Source organism: Colossoma macropomum, unplaced genomic scaffold, assembly GCF_904425465.1.
Source record: "Colossoma macropomum unplaced genomic scaffold, Colossoma_macropomum, whole genome shotgun sequence".
Taxonomy (NCBI): domain Eukaryota; kingdom Metazoa; phylum Chordata; class Actinopteri; order Characiformes; family Serrasalmidae; genus Colossoma; species Colossoma macropomum.
Genome location: NW_023495878.1, coordinates 1,817,746 through 1,834,821, shown reverse-complemented (window position 1 = coordinate 1,834,821; position 17,076 = coordinate 1,817,746). Strand labels below are relative to the sequence as shown.

The 17,076-nt window shown below is 38.7% G+C and overlaps 1 protein-coding gene across 6 annotated transcripts in view; it reads left to right on the top strand.

Annotated features, from left to right (window-relative positions):
* LOC118803229 (coiled-coil domain-containing protein 136) overlaps positions 1–16,083 on the top strand; it is a 70,226-nt gene extending 54,143 nt beyond the window's left edge. For 2 of the 6 annotated variants that reach the window (XM_036563767.1, XM_036563769.1), the window contains one exon: positions 898–1,399. In XM_036563767.1, coding sequence (XP_036419660.1) covers positions 898–1,173 — 276 coding nt within the window. In that variant the 3' untranslated portion in view covers positions 1,174–1,399. Of the gene's footprint in view, positions 1–897; positions 1,402–4,105; positions 4,221–11,676 lie in introns of those variants that run through there. The other 4 variants (XR_005006840.1, XM_036563770.1, XM_036563771.1 and 1 more) reach the window with 4 other exon arrangements.
* The last annotated feature ends 993 nt before the right edge of the window (positions 16,084–17,076 follow it).

Here is a 17,076-nt window from a genome sequence, read left to right as displayed (position 1 = left end):
TTATATTATATTGCAAAAATTTGAATACGCCCTGGTCAAATTACATGTCATGTCACTTTACTGGAAAGAAACCTAAATATGGCATTTTTCTGCTAATTTTAGTGCACAGTTTCTATTTTTGAGTTCAACATTTTGGGAAAAAAACATAAATTAGAAAATGTGCCATAACTTTTGCACAGGCAACATTTTATGTTTTATATTTTCCAATATGTTAAATTCATTAAATAAACATTAACATTGCATTAAAATGTGCAGAGGTATGTTCTCTGTAAATGATGTTTTAACTTGTTTTCACTTAGAAAATCTGCATTTGACCAGGCGTCCTCAAAACTTTGCATACGACTGTTTAAGGCTGTAATGTTACCCACTGTTCTATCTAATGACCATGAGCTGTGGAGGTGTGACTCTATTTAACTGCTCCACAGAGCCTGGCATAATCCAGGCATTTAACAATAACAGAAACTTGGTTATTAGCATCCTTTACAGCTGTTTGTTTGGTTGTTGTTCCAAATAACCACATCATGCAATGTGATGCTCTCTTAAAAAGCCTTATGCTGTATTGCTGGGATTTCCAAAGCTCTGGTACTGCATGTGTCTGTGACAAGTCAGAGTTACTTCTGCAAATCTGCATAGGCAGCCAGTACTGCAGCAGAGGGAGTGTCCAATAGCAACAAAGCTTGTGGGCGATGCTGACCCCCACCTTATTAACAGAGTGGCTATAAGAAGTATAATCATTATAAAGAATAAAGGATATTATACATGCCAACCAATATGGCAGTTTGAGGGCAAGGGGACAGGGGCTCAAGCCCACCCTGGGGTCTATCTGTGTATATGCCCGTATGACAGTGATTACACATCTCTCTGTGATTTATGCCGTCTCAATTTTTTCTCTCTCAGTGTGAGGGGTTGAAGGGAGAACTTCTGGAGCTACAAGGCCTCTACGAAAGCAGCCAGAGGGAGAGGGCGGAGCTGGAGGCGGAGCTACAACGCTGCAGGGCAGAGCTTGACAGGTTGGCAGGGAGGAAGGCGCAGGTGAGAGGTCGCAAAGGGGTTGATTGTAATGTGCTCTTCTTTCCCTCAGTGTATATTAAGTTGGTTTCGAGATATTTAGCAATACCCAGGGTAGAAATGTCATGTATATATTTATTCAAATGTACTTTCTTTGCAGAGTAACTTTTCAAATACACAAAAAATGGATTAACACACCACAAACACATTGCAATTCCACGTGCTAACATGCTAATATGTGTCTGTGTGCCTTTGATGACACTTTGTACATGACCGATGATTGCATGTGGTTGTGTAACTACAATAATAGTCATCAGTGACGATCAGTGTCCTCCAACATGCGTCCTGTTCAGATCACTTAACTGTTGTTCGAGTGTCAGCTGATCACCGTCTCACACATGCTGTTTTGCGTCAACTTGTCCTTGTGTTGCGTCTAACAGTTTTAACTGTCTATCGTCTTCAATTTATACAAATACAGTATATAATATAACATGCTTTCCTGGCGCTAATGCTTGATTACAAAACATCAGATGCTTTCCTGATGCTAATGCTTGTGTACCAATGTGCACCTACTGTAGCAGTCTTTTTAAATACTTCTTGCGCAGCAAGACAGTATGTTAGCCAGCTAATAGATTCACTGTCCTCTAGCCTCTAATTGGACACTGCTTTCAGATTTTTAATCTCAGAAAGGAAGCTTGGCCGTCCAGTCTGAGTACTGTGTCCCATATCACTCACCTGTCCTCCATAGTTGTACTTCTATTGTGTGGTTAACCCCTCACTCACACTGTGCTGCTGCCTACAACTCTCAGGATTCCTTTGCTAGCGTGGGTCAGCTTTATACACTGAAAAAAAGTGATGCATTGAATTTACTTGATACAAATGTGTACATCATTTAGACATGAGTGAAATATATCACTTCAGCACGATGGTCTCTGACAGTATGTGAAATGGAAAACAAAATTTTGTTGATTTATATTCAGTATTGTGCAAAAGCCAGAGACTACCTTTCATTTGTTCCAGTCAAAACAGCCATTATATACAAATGATTTACTTTGATGGAGGTATTTCTGAACTAGTATCCTGCCTTCTGCCTCAATGACAGCGGGGATAGGCTCCAGCACCCCACTGCGACCCAGAAGGATAAGCGGTTTAGATGTGTGTGTGTGTGTGTATTTCTGAACTATCCCCATCAGATAAACAGCACTTAAAGCTCATCTTTGAGCGAAAGGAGAAAATCAAGCTGCTTCATGTCTGAAAACATCCACAGGTGTTTCTGTCCATCCTTCCACTGTGAGAAGACAACTCAGCACTATGAGTCTGAAAGGATGTGTAGCTGTCAAGAAGCCCTCACTAGCCGTGTTTACATGCAGCCTAATAAATTGTTAATAATCCGACTAATAGCTCAATTGGAATACAGTACGTCTGAGTACACAAATCAATCAGAATACACTAGTCTTATTGAGACCATTCAGAATACAAATTCTATCCGATTGAACGAGGTGGGTAATCCTGTAAATAATCTGTTAAATAGAAGAATAATAACCATGTAAACGCCTGTATCTGATTACATTCCCAATCAGAAAGTTTAAGTATGTTCTGATCATGTGCGTCACGTCATAGTGAAAGTTTATAACGTTCAACATGGCGGAGCAGAAACTGGTCTGCAGAGGAGACGAAGTTTATGTTCTGATCTTTAAAAGACGGCGGTGGGACGGACGTCCAGCTTATGTGTCTCAGAACACGACGTCTTCCTCTTGGCCTTCTTTAATAAGGACATGTGAAGGATGTTTTCCTGAGTCTGACATCATTTTCAAGCAATTAAAAACACAATCACTACTCACTGCTGCTCATCTCACTCTGACTGGACGTGATACTCATTGTCAGGGTAACATCTACACTAAGTGGTACTCTACGCATGCGTGTAATTTTGGATCAGATTACATGTAAACGGAGATTTTCCATCAGATTGTTGAGTAGAGTGAGCGTAAACACCTCAGTCTTAATCTATAATCGGAATGTATTCAATCAGATTGACAAAAATCTTTGCATGTAAACACAGACACTGAAAAAAGGAAAGAAAACTGGTAAACAAAGCAAAGAAGCTGCTGATGAAGCCCCAGTGTCCAGACCTCAACATCACTGAATGTTTGGGATTACTTGGATGATGAGAAGCAGAAAATGCAACCAACTTCTAAGACTGAACTTTGGAGCAGTAGAAAAATATCCCTGCAGATTTCTAAGAAAAACTGATAGTGAGTCTCCTGAAAAGAATGGAAGCTGTAATAAAGGTAGAGTGGACACACTCAATAGTGAAAAAAATGAAATGTAGTTTTTTGTAGTTTTTTCTGTTAAATATGTTTTCGGCTTTCTGATGCTGAAAAAAGAAAAACTTGTGCTTAGTGGCCAATTGTTTAAAAAATTAAATCAACTTAGGGTCTCTGACTTGAACAGCACCGTGTGTTTTATGCATAGGTATTTATTCATGTGGAAATAACGTACGTGTTTGACTCGTGTTTGATTCAGTGCATCACTTTTTCAGTGGCAGTGTGAGCAAGGATCTTTAAATGACAAGAGGGCGGCCTTGATGAAGGGATGAGTGCAAGGTCTCCGTCTTGTGTTTAACCATCTTTGGTGTGTTCTAATCGCAGTGTTTTTTTTTCTGTTCCCCCTCCCCTGTGGCATCTGCCATCGCTTTGTTCTGTTGCTTTATAACCACTATGTGCCACACGACCATATATGATCACAACGCACACTGCACAATCAAATTCTGAACCAATTTGATGTTTCCTAATAATCAAACTGCTTATCTATCTATCTATCTATCTATCTATCTATCTATCTATCTATCTATCTGGTTTACCTTTGGTCAACCCTATCATTCTCATTCCACTCACTCCTCTGTGCACACTGCATTACTTCATTTGTTATTACTGTACATGTATACCTTCCTATCCATGTGTGATCATTTCTTTCTTTATGTCTTTCATGTGCACTCTCTCTCACTTTCTTTTTTCATTTCTCTTTTTTCTCTCTCACCACCTCCTCCTCTTCCTCTGCCTCCCTCCATCCCCTGCGATCCCTTGTTTTTTCCCCTCAGAACTCCTCTCCTCCGTCTGAGTCCCCTGTTCTCTCCATACCCTTCATAGGAATGGTTGTAATAATGGCGCTGATATGGTGCTGCTGGACGGAGCTCTTGTCCTAAAGGGGGAAAGGTACGGCTTTGCCTTTTCTTTCTCTACGACTGCAGAGACAGGCCTCTCAACCTGTTGTTATCACCTTCACCTATGTGACATCTGGACACACAAGCCAAAGAAATGAGAGGTTTCTTTTTAGCTTGTAGTGAGTGGTCAGTAATCATCACTGTAAAAGTTACAGCAAAACTGTGAAATGCCGTACTTTTTTTTTTCTCTCTTTAATGGATGTGCACATTGTTTCACAACCATTCTACTCTATGAAATTGAAATATTGCTATATTGTTATATATTGTTATTATATTCCAAAATATTGATAGAATACATTATGATATTTCAGGGGTGGAGAAATTATGCTTAGGTTAAAGAATAAGTAGCTACTTTGTCAAAATATATCCAATTAAAAGTGGAATAATATGGAAAATATACTTGAGATATTAGATGATTTAGCATAGTTGTGGGCAGATCAATTTTAAAATGATATGAATTTGGATTTTTAATAAAATCGATAAATTCAAATGCACATTTTCTCTTAGAAATGTAATCAAGTAAGAATACAAGTGCTCAATTTTAGGTAAAATATAAATCCAGTATAATACTTAACTGGCCTACATCATGGCAAACTAAATATTTCTTTGCTTTCTTGAAATAAAAGGGTTTCATGTTAAAAGGATTCATTGTAAAAATTTCTAAACGTGCTGTTCACAGTCCATACAGTTGATGTGCGGAAATTAACCTGCAAAACATGCTGTTTGGAATTCACTGTTTTTGTTATGTGATGAAAACCAACACTTTTACATTATATTACTATGTCTGTATTCAGTCTACAGCAGTTCAGCCCCTGCCATTCGCCCTGAAGTTATAAAGTGTGTTTTAGCCCAGACTGCGTTTTTTAAATAAGGCACCATATAGTGCAACCAATCAGAACATAGCTCATTTACATATGTCAGTCTTAAAGGCACAGAAACAAAAAGAGCCTGTTTAATTCTAAAGGATAGAGAGGCTGGAAAATGATCATGTAAAATGAATTATGAATATTTGAGGTACATAAAACCATACAAAAAAAATACAGTGCAAATGTAGGACATGGGCTCTTTAGGTACACACACACATGCACATTATCTAAGTCGCTTATCCTTCTGGGTCGCGGGGGGGAGCTGGAGCCTATCCCAGTGCTCATTGGGCGGAAGGCAGGAAACACCCTGGACAGGTCACCAGTCCATCACAGGGCAGACACGCAGACATATACATTCACTCACACATTCACACCTAGGGGTAGTTTAGTATCCGACTGCATGTCTTTGGACTGTGGGAGGAAACCGGAGCACCCGGAGGAAACTCACACAGGGAGAACAGGCAAACTCCACACAAAAAAACCCTGGTTGCCCGGCCAGGGCGGCGGACAGTGCTACCCACTACGCCACCGTGCCATCTGGCTCTTTAAGTACAGTTACACAATACTCAAGTATTTTCCATCCCTGAAACTTGGGGTATTACATAAAAGCCCTGTTAAACCTCACAACAAGCACTCTGAACACTTTCAGTGAAGGTTTTAGCAGCAGGCAGTTGGAGGCAAAGTTGCAAGCAAAGTTGTTTTATATCAGATTTGGAAAAGTCACAGAAAGATTCCTGTATCTGATTTTAGAAGCATCAGCAGAAAAGCTGAATCTTTACAGAAGTGCAAGCGAAAAGCAGTTATAAACGGCTGTCACTGTCAGCACTGTGGAATGTAGCAACTTACTTGTTGTGCAAAGTGTTCCTGCTTCTTCTTTATTTGTGAACAAAATCACTTTGGGTTTGTATGTTGGACAACAAGCACACCGGACAGACACTCTCTGCTACTGGCGGAAACTCAACTTAACAATCCAGGTTTATTTCACACAAAGGCTTATTATCCAGTAGCTACAGGGACTTCCATGCAAATGAATGGAGCTATTCTTAGGTTATAGAAGTGTGTAATAAAACTTATGGCTTGTTAAGGGATTAATTGGTAAAACACTGAGGAGTTCAAAAATGTCCTGAATCTGTGTGGTTAACTGGTCAGAACTGACTTATACATTTTCTTTCATAGCAACTGTTGCTAGGTTGGACAAGCTTTACAGAGCACAGGCAAAAGGCCCATTCAACCTAATGCAAAACTGTAGCTCAGTTTTTTATTTTTTCCAAATACTGAAAGATATGAAGTAGAAAAAAAGACTAAGCTAGTAGCACTAGCTGAGGTAACAGACCTAGCATTTATCTGTTTATCTTAAAGACTGACTGCCTTTCTCTGTGTAAAATTCAAGCTACATTCGTCTACTGTGGCTTTATGTGGTCTCAATATGCCTTTAATTTAACAAAGTAATGGCAAAATGCTGAGTGATACGCTGTGATGTGCTGAGAATTGGAACAGAGTATTGAGAGATTCGCAAATGTTGCCACCTGTGTGTGTACCTTCAGTAAAAAGCCAATGCAAATCAAAGTTTATTTATATATATTGCTTTTTACAACAGGCGTTTTCGCAAAGTAGCTTTATATACAATCCGGGTCCAGGTCCCACTGAGCAAGCCAAGACCGACAGTGGCAAGAAAAACTTCGTAAGAGCGAGAAACCACAATGTTTCTAATTTTTAATTAAAAACAATGGTTTCTATTTTTTTGATGGTGCCTGACGAGACATGGTGCATCTGGTGTGCAGTGGCCTTAAGGGTCGGTTTACTGGACAGAAATTAAGCCTAGTCCTACACAGTACTTAAAGGAATCATAGTCCAGGACTAGGCTTAATCCCTGTCTGGGAAGTCAACCCTAAATGTGTTATTTAAGTTCTACAGTTTCTCAATTATTGTTTTGCAAACATTCTACAAAGCTTGTCCAACCTCACACCATTATTTATAAAAGAACACATTAATGTGTGAAGTGTCCACAGGTCTTGGGTCAGTCAGAGTTGAGATAAGATAATCAAAAAGGATCACAGGGCTGGTAACCTGAATCTGACAGAATCTGGCCAGGAAAGTCTGGCTCCTCTCATTGATCTTTCCTCATGCCTGCGTGCCAAAGTCTTCAAAGTGAAAAGCTCATGGAAACTGCCCTCAGTTCAGGCGTTCAGGCTCTGGGGGCCGAGCTGTGACTGAAACACTTAAAGAAGCATTGGAGAGAGAAAAGACGGAGTTTTATGAATGTGTTGGAGGTGTTTTGGCGCACTGTGTAAGATCCAGCAGAGGGGTTGCTTCACTCAGTAAGAGGAGACGGGATGATGTGCTTGTCATATTCACCCTGAGACCGGTGGAGATCACTGCTCCGGCCAAAACAGCTCCCACAACTCTGATTTCAACACTGCTGGCCAGCAGGGCCGCCCTGCCACACATAAACACAGGCTCACACATATACACAAGCTGGCCAGGCAGTTCATTCTCTGCCAACCTGATAACCCCAGAGGGAGAGAGGCAGCACAGCGCTGTTACAGTGTTTACTGGGTCATTGCTGTCAGCTGTGTGTGTGTGTGTGTGTATATCTGCAGGTCACATAGGGATGACTGCATTTAGCTCTTGATCCTCATATTCCCTGTGGAGAGCATTTGGGTCATTCTATATAAAGTCCACTTTTTTATCTATCCATAGGTGTCACTGGTGTTACCAATCCTCATTGGTGTTACACATAAGAAAGGTAACACCAGAGACAGTAACACCAGTGACATTTATAATGAAAAACGCAAAGAGCATCAAACCACATGCTGTCAATCATGGAATATCCACTGAAGTATGTAATTTAATCCATTTGTATTCTATTTTTTCACAGTTACCTAAGAATAAAGTGGGTCATACCAGTGACTTCAACTAAAAGCTTCATATGAAATTATGAGCTAATGAGAAAATTTCTGATAACTGAAAAGACACAGTGGACTTACCATGTGCTAAGTTAAGCCTGTAGCAACAGAACAACCCTTTTTGATGCTATATAGAACCATCTAAGGCACATTCACCATCAAGCTGAAGAACAATTTAACCATGCAAAGAACCCTTTAATCATGCAAAGGGCTCTTTAAGTCTTTTTTTCTTTGAGTTTTTTAAAAACGCTTGAAGAACCATATTTTGTAAGAGTGTAGACATGGAGTATTTTTAAAAGACCATATATGAAATGCGTACAGCTAAACAATATAAGACTACAGCTGACCGATATATCAGTCTGCTAGTAACATCAGCCAAAAAATGAAGACCTACAGTTTAACTAGTATTAGCAAAAATATTACTGATAATGCACCAATAATTTGTGACTTTTTTGGAAATGGCGTTGCCAGGATTCAATCTCCCAGTGACAGGAAACCTTAAGCAGGGTGTACACTACACAACTTGTAACTTCCCTTAAAATAGGTCTGGGTATCAGCCACAAAATCTTCCGTCAGCCCTAATGTGGACATTGTCCACCACCTCAGCGTTTAATTGTGAGGTGACGATGAGCATTTCAGTGTGAAAGTGGACATGGATGTTTGCACACTGACAGGTGAGAGTGAAGCACGTTGTTAAAGAGCTGCCGGAAGCAGTACGTGTGTGTGCTTGTGTGTGTTGGTGCCCCAGCATTGTTTTTCTGCATGTCTGTAATGCACCCACTCTAAAAGTCTCCTGAAGCATGCTTTATGTGTATGTATGCTATAGCAGGAGGTTTATAGACAGCAGGCATGTATCGGTCCGCTGGCTTGAAAAGGTCAGCACCCCACTGACTGTATGCCACTGCTGGTCCATCCAGATTATTGTCCTGCATACAAGGTCTGACTAGTTTTTAACCCCCTCAAATAGATTGTAAATGCATGAAGACTTTTATTATGTAACATACACCAAGACAAATATTACAAACAACTGAAAGGGAAAAAAAAGATTACTAGGCCTAATATAAAATGATTTTGTTGAAAAAATTGTTGCTGACACTGTGATAAAGTACAATTATTTACTAAACTAATTTACAAAGGAAAGTGAAAGAAAGGAATGAAGGAAAAGTAAGTAAATTGAACTGTGAGTGGAAAATGAGTGATGACAATTGGGATTTGTCTAATACTTCAGCACCAGTGGGCCACCCTGAAAATGCTGAGCAAATAACCATTAGGGTGCCAGCTTTGCTATTAGTAGGCCAACAGTAGCTCACTATATGGGAAGAATGGGGGCAGGTAGCTAACAAGTAATGGGAACAAGTAAATAGTAGCTAACAAGTAATGGAAGCAGGAAAATAGCAGGTAGCTAACAAGTAATGGTGACGGGTAGCTAACAGGTAATGGGAAAAGGTGAATAGCAGGTAGCTAACAAGTATTAGAAGCAGGTAACTAACAAGTAATAGAAGCAGGTAGCTAACAAATAATGGGAACAAGTAAATAGCAGGTAGCTAACAGGTAATGGGAACAAGTAAATAGTAGCTAACAAGTAATGGGAAAAGGTAAATAGCAGAAAGCTAACAATTAATGGGGACAGGTAGCTAACAAGTAACGGGAGCAAGTAAATAGCAGGTAACTAACAAGTATTAGATGCAGGTAGCTGACAAGTAATTGGAGCAGAACAATGGCAGGTAGCTAGCAATTAATGAGAGCAAGTAGCTAGCAAGTAACTAATAGGTAATGGAAGCAGGTAAATAGCAGGTAACAAGTAATGGGAGCAGGTCAATAGCAGGTAGCTATCAAGTAATGGGAGCAGGTCTATAGCAGGTAGCTAACAAGTAATGGGAGCAGGTCTATAGCAGGTAGCTAACAAGTAATGGGAGCAGGTCAATAGCAGGTAGCTAACAAGTAATGGGAGCAAGTCTATAGCAGGTAGCTAACAAGTAATGGGAGCAGGTCAATAGCAGGTAGCTAACAAGTAATGGGAGCAGGTCTATAGCAGGTAGCTAACAAGTATTGGGAGCAGGTCTATAGCAGGTAGCTAACAAGTAATGGGAGCAGGTCAATAGCAGGTAGTTAACAAGTAATGGGAGCAGGTCTATAGCAGGTAGCTAACAAGTAATGGGAGCAGGTCTATAGCAGGTAGCTAACAAGTAATGGGAGCAAGTCAATAGCAGGTAGCTAACAAGTAATGGGAGCAGGTCAATAGCAGGTAGCAAACAAGTAATGGGAGCAGGTCAATAGCAGGTAGCTAACAAGTAATTGGGAGCAGGTCTATATCAGGTAGCTAACAAGTATTGGGAGCAAGTCAATAGCAGGTAGCTAACAAGTAATGGGAGCAGGTCTATAGCAGGTAGCTAACAAGTAATGGGAGCAAGTCAATAGCAGGTAGCTATCAAGTAATGGGAGCAGGTCAATAGCAGGTAGCTAACAAGTAATGGGAGCAGGTCTATAGCAGGTAGCTAACAAGTAATGGGAGCAGGTCTATAGCAGGTAGCTAACAAGTAATGGGAGCAGGTCTATAGCAGGTAGCTAACAAGTAATGGGAGCAAGTAAATAGCAGGTAGCTAACACGTAATGGGAGCAGGTCTATAGCAGGTAGCTAACAAGTAATGGGAGCAGGTCTATAGCAGGTAGCTAACAAGTAATGGGAGCAGGTCAATAGCAGGTAGCTAACAAGTAATGGGAGCAGGTCTATAGCAGGTAGCTAACAAGTATTGGGAGCAGGTCTATAGCAGGTAGCTAACAAGTATTGGGAGCAGGTCTATAGCAGGTAGCTAACAAGTAATGGGAGCAGGTCAATAGCAGGTAGCTAACAAGTAATGGGAGCAGGTCTATAGCAGGTAGCTAACAAGTATTGGGAGCAGGTCTATAGCAGGTAGCTAACAAGTAATGGGAGCAGGTCAATAGCAGGTAGCTAACAAGTAATGGGAGCAGGTCAATAGCAGGTAGCTAACAAGTAATGGGAGCAGGTCTATATCAGGTAGCTAACAAGTAATGGGAGCAGGTCTATAGCAGGTAGCTAACAAGTATTGGGAGCAGGTCTATAGCAGGTAGCTAACAAGTAATGGGAGCAGGTCAATAGCAGGTAGCTAACAAGTAATGGGAGCAGGTCAATAGCAGGTAGCTAACAAGTAATGGGAGCAGGTCAATAGCAGGTAGCTATCAAGTAATGGGAGCAGGTCAATAGCAGGTAGCTATCAAGTAATGAGAGCAGGTCAATAGCAGGTAGCTAACAAGTAATGGGAGCTCTTAGCCACCAGTTACCATAATCCAAACTACATGGCTAAATCATCACACACTTGTTACATCAACGTGGTAAATAAGTTGGTTATCTCAAAAAGACTTGCTTATGTGGTTTCTGACATCGTATGACTCACTGTTATCAGTAAAAGTGGATAAAGTGCATTGCATAGCTCAAGACAATAGTAGAAGCCTGAATTTTGCCTTAGATAACAGCATGTCACAACATTTAAGATTACTAACGTGATGGCTAAAGCTTCTATTACGTAGCTACGTTTGTCTTGAAGCACACTTTGGACACTTTGAATTTTGGAGTAAGTTGTCTTTTGTCTGACCAATGTCTGTTTGTGTGTGACCATTACATCCTCTGACCTCTCTCTCTACTTTGCCCTGACCTTAGGAGAAAGAGGGCGACTGGAACCTGGTGATGGTGGTTGCCGTGGCAGCAGCAGTGGTTTTGCTGGTGCCCAGTTTGACCAGAGCTTTTTCTTGAGTCTTGGACAGGAAGTGACCTCATCCACCAACGTTGTCTCTACCTGCCTGCTTATGTTCTCTGTGGTATACACACCAACACATGCAACTTCCATAACCGCACATGAGGAATTCTCCTGAAATGGGCGTGATGCTGTACAGTTCGGGAGACCATAGGAACACAATCAGCCTCTAAATCCAGTGCTTTTGTTTCTTGTCTTGCTGCTCTGGTTGTACGCTCTTCTTGCTCTGTTGTCCTCCATGCCTCTATAGATAAAAAGGGTCCGCTTGACAGGGACCAGACACGGATGCAGTGCTGTGGACTGTGATGCATCGCCCACGCTGTGCTAAAGCACAAAGAGATGGAGAAGATGCAGAAAATGCATAAAAAAAGGATTTTGGCTGTCTTCACTCATTTTGATAATCTCAACCATCTTTACCAACTGAGTTCTTTATTTTATTTTACTGAATGCTGACCGTTTTAGAGGACTAAAGATCTATTTGCCTTATTTACATCTCAAATGGATCTCTTTCTTTCATGAGTTTAAGCATATAGATTATCAGTCTCTCATCACTGCTGCTTTAGATACAGTCTTGCTTCAGTCTCACTGCTTTTAAGATGTGTTGTGGCAGCATGTGACATGATGCTTATCTAAAATCTTCCAGTTTTGTCACTTTCCAAATATTGCCTGTTCCACTGGGGAATTCTTTTATTAGTCTTTTATGCTTTGTTAGTTTTGACACAGAAATGACTCTTTGTTCTAAAGCATGCATCATACAGTTTCACCAATAACTATGTAATTGTAATCGTACTATCAGTGGTTTGAGTGAGTTTGCAACATTCAAAGTGTTTTTCATGGTTCAAGGGATAAAGCACTGTTCATTGTGGAGGATCTAGACAAATGAGACTATGACAAAAGTAAGCTTAAGTTCAGATTAAATGTGAACAATAGTGACAGTATACAGTTCTACAAAAAAATACACTATAAATGCTCACTTAACAGTCTTAACCATTTAAAGTGGGATAGATATTTTTGTATGTTTGTGTGTTTAATCAAATGGAATTGATTTAATGAGAAATGATAGAAGAGAGTGAAAAAACTATTTTTATACACAGCTAAACTGCAGTGCATACTCCAGTATTATAATACTTGTTGGTAGCAATCAGAGAATTACATTTCAGAGCAAACGTTCTCTTTAGCAGCTCATACAGTGCAGTCCATATGTAACTGGACGGTGAAACAGTGCTTTGGTTTTCTCTCTGTATTCCAGCAAATTGGATTTTAAGTGTTACAGTGAAACACTGGCTGAAGTGCAGAATATCAGCTTTTTGGGTTTTTACATTTATATCACAGCTCTTTACATATATAGTCATATGCAAAGGTTTGGGCACCAAATTACAATTTTTAATGCACAACTTCTGTTTATTTGCTGAATTTAACATATTGGGAAAAAAAAAAACATAAAATATGGCCTGTGCAAAAGTTATGTCACATTATATATTTTATATTTAGTTTTTTTTCCAATCTCTGAAACTCAAATTTGCAGTATTTTAGTGCACAAGTTCCCTGTAGGGGATGTGTTCAACAAAACATGTAATTTGACCAGCAGTTTTGAAACTTTTATATATGCCTGTATCCTCACCATCACGATGAAACACTGTATCTCCGAAATGGTAACTTTAAAGTAGAGGGAAAAAACTTAATTTTGAACAATAATATAAGAAGATTTGTTTTCCAAAAAAAATAAAAAACAACAAAAATGAAGATTCAGTTTTGTTCCGACAGCAGCAATAGGAACAATTGGATACTCATATGTTATTTGCCCAGCTGCATGGCTGCATTATTAGTTTTTGCACAAAAGAGCTAATGAAGGGTCTACATTCTAGATATGTTATTTGCATTTGGGCTTGCTGTTCTTTCTCCACATGAAGACCAAAGAAGTGTTACAGTCAGTAAAGCAGGACATCTTGAAGCTTTAAAGTCAGAAACAAAAACACAGGCAAAACATCAAGTGTATGCACAGATCATGAACACTATCTGGAATGTATGCAGAATTCTGACCACCACAAAGAGACCAAAAAAGCCTTCAACACAAAGGTGCTGGCAGAGCATCATCATGGAACATAACCAACATCTGGTGATGTCTATGGTTTGCAGACTTCAAGCAGTCTTGGAGAGACTGCATGTAAACAGTGCTATGATTTCTGCATTGTTCACCCAGTACGGATATGGATCCTCTTTAGAATTCATGCTGAAGTTCTGCACTTTAACCTCAGTCATTATTATATTTCAAAGCCACAACAGATGCTGTGACACTGTCCAGTTACTCATAGACTTCAATGTATATTTAGTTCAGTTCCTCTAGGAGTAGCCATCTAACTTCAGGATTATATACGTAAAGGCAACAATGCGTATAATAATGTGCTCACTACATTCCTAAATATTACATAAAGAGTAAACACATTGATGTGGTATATATATTGATGCATGCATGGTGCAACTCAGATGTGTAGCACAAAAACACTACCTTTACCTGAAGTATGCAGCTAGATACACAAATTATGCACTTTCTGTCTTCAAAATTGTTTGCAAAGCATAAATAAAAGAAGAGTTTATTCAAAAAGCTAACAATACGTAAAAGATAATAGCTGCCATTTAGCATTATGCAAATGATCATGCTAACTGGTGCATTGCTAGCCACAGTAGCATGTTAGCTGTCTCTTCAATGATTTTGACAGTATTTCCTCTTTTGGTTGTCTGTAATATTACTGCCACTGTAAACTATCAGTGTTATAAACTCTCACAACTCATTTTATTACTCCAGACGTTCATCTCTACGACTATTAAAACAGTTAATTACTACCCAAATTCAAAAAGTGTAGCTGAAGATGAGCTAAAGCACATATCAGAGTGGTTTTGAGTGTGTTGGTGATTCTGTGCCTCTTTCGTAACGTGGCTTTAAAGCATAGAAGAGATTCCCACACTAACACACGTTAGAGCAATGCTGCACTGGGCTTATCTGCGGTGTGCCTAGGTTGTTGCAATGCTGTCTTCCGGTATCTTGTGGATAGATGAACACTTTAGACCTCATTGCTAGCGCAGCTGAATGTGTATCGATGTACTAACGGTCAGTGACTTTATAAGATGATGCATGCTACACAGTAAAGCTTATTTTCTATCCAAACATGGTATTTGTACTGTACTGTAAATACTTCAGTGGGTATACAGCTTTGGTGGGATATACTGTGAAACTGGACGCAAAGCCTTCAAATGGAAAGTCTCATTGTAATCACAGAGCCGTCTGGGATATTGTATAGTTTTTAGAACATAATGAACACAGCTGGCAGTCTTGACAGGCCTCAGTGGGTGTTTGTAAATGATATAAACTTTGGCGTGGTTGCATGTATCTCACTGTGGCTTTGCATGCAGTCTGATAGTAGTAATTAGGTTTTTTTTTAAAACAAGTAGCCTACAAATGGCAGTGAACACTGCATGAGTCCGTTTGCCTTTACCAAAATTGTTGTTACAATTCCAATTGGTTCCATTTGCAGTTAATTACCCTTTTTTAACAAATTTGGGTTGTTAATAAGGTGTAATCAGTTTTGTCTGTGTTCTGTATTATCTTGTGTTCTGTCTATGTGTATTTCTAAAGTCCGATTCAGAAATTGTACGCTTCAATTAATCAAGTTTGCTCGCCCAGTTTATATAAAAACCTTTATTTACAAGAATTTAGCTCACTTGTATTAACACCATAAAAAAGATACATTAGTTAAGGTTCTGTAGGTCAAGGCGAATATTTGTCTGACAAAATCCTGTTGGCTTTCATACTGTAAACTTGTGTAAATAATATCATAAGGATGTAAGCATGGAAGACATTGTAAAGCCTGTTGCAAGACGCATTTTTCAACCCTATACTTGGTTTTCATTCTCACACACTTGTACTAGATAATATACTGTACATGCATATCTCTGAATATACGCTTCCTCACTGTTTTAAGTCCATTTTCTTCCATCATATATGAACATTTCTCTTCTGTTCTGTCGAGATCTTAATGGAAGTATAGCTTTAAATGGGTCTGGTTTTAGTAAATAAGTACAAAATATCCATGACATTAGTAAACGATGCTTTAATTGGAAGGTGTTGATGTGTGGCTTTGTGGAGATGCTGTTGACTGTCTCTCTGTGTGACATAACTGTATTGTGTGACATGGTTACATGTTGTTATGCCTTGACAGGCATTTGTGTAAAAAAAACAAGACAAAATATTGAGTATTTTGGTAATCTGACTGTACATTTTGTAAATGATCTGAAAGAAATAAAGTAGTTTATCCATGTACTTTTCTTTTTTATGCTAGTCGTCTATGTATTACTATGTAGGACTGACATACAGCACTGTACAAAAGGGGGATATAAGAAATATAAGAAAATGGTACGTAAAGCCATTTATCAGAAAGAAAACTCCATTTAAAATAAACACAAATAAATAAATAAATAATAGATTGTGAATTTATGTCACCATGTGTTAGCTCATCCATTTCCAAAGCTCTATTTGAAGAGGTCCAGTATTTACAGTTACCATGCAATACCTAGTTTATGTAATCAGTCCTTAAATTAAATCAGGTGCTGCTGATGGAATTTACTACTAACTGTATTCTTTTAACCAGAATATTAATAACTGTGTTCAAAAATTTGGAATAATTTGTCATAATAACAACTGCTATTATGTTATTCAATAATAATAAAAAACCCAAGACAAATATAGTTTATAATAGTGTAAATTCAACTCAGAAGGTATTTGTAGACATTATATTCAATTTTTTTATATTATAAAAACAAGCAAAAAATTATTAAATGATAAATAATATACTGTATTTATTTACAGTACTTTTTTGTTAAGTTTTTGCTAATTTAGTTGTATATGTTCATGATGGTAGTGGTTATTTGATCAACACTTTTCAAATTTGAGGCATTCTAAATGTTTTTATTCTATTTTCATAATCAAAGTTGACTATAACTCTGTTCATCATTCTTTTTTTTATTTAGCATAAAAAAGAAAAAAAAAACAGCATTTATATATAAACATTTATATACTTCTGTTAATTAACATGTTTATATTTCATATAGAGTCCAGAATTAATCCAGATTTAATTGGCCTGGTCAGAGTCCAGATGTAAACCCTATAAAGAATATTTGGTCTCACATTAAACACAAACTAGCTTGTCAGTGTTTTTTAACTGTTTGAAGCCGTCAGTGCTGAGCGGAACAATATTGACTCTTCTTTGTCTGCAAATTTACACACAAAATTTCAACATTTAAAGAAATCAGAG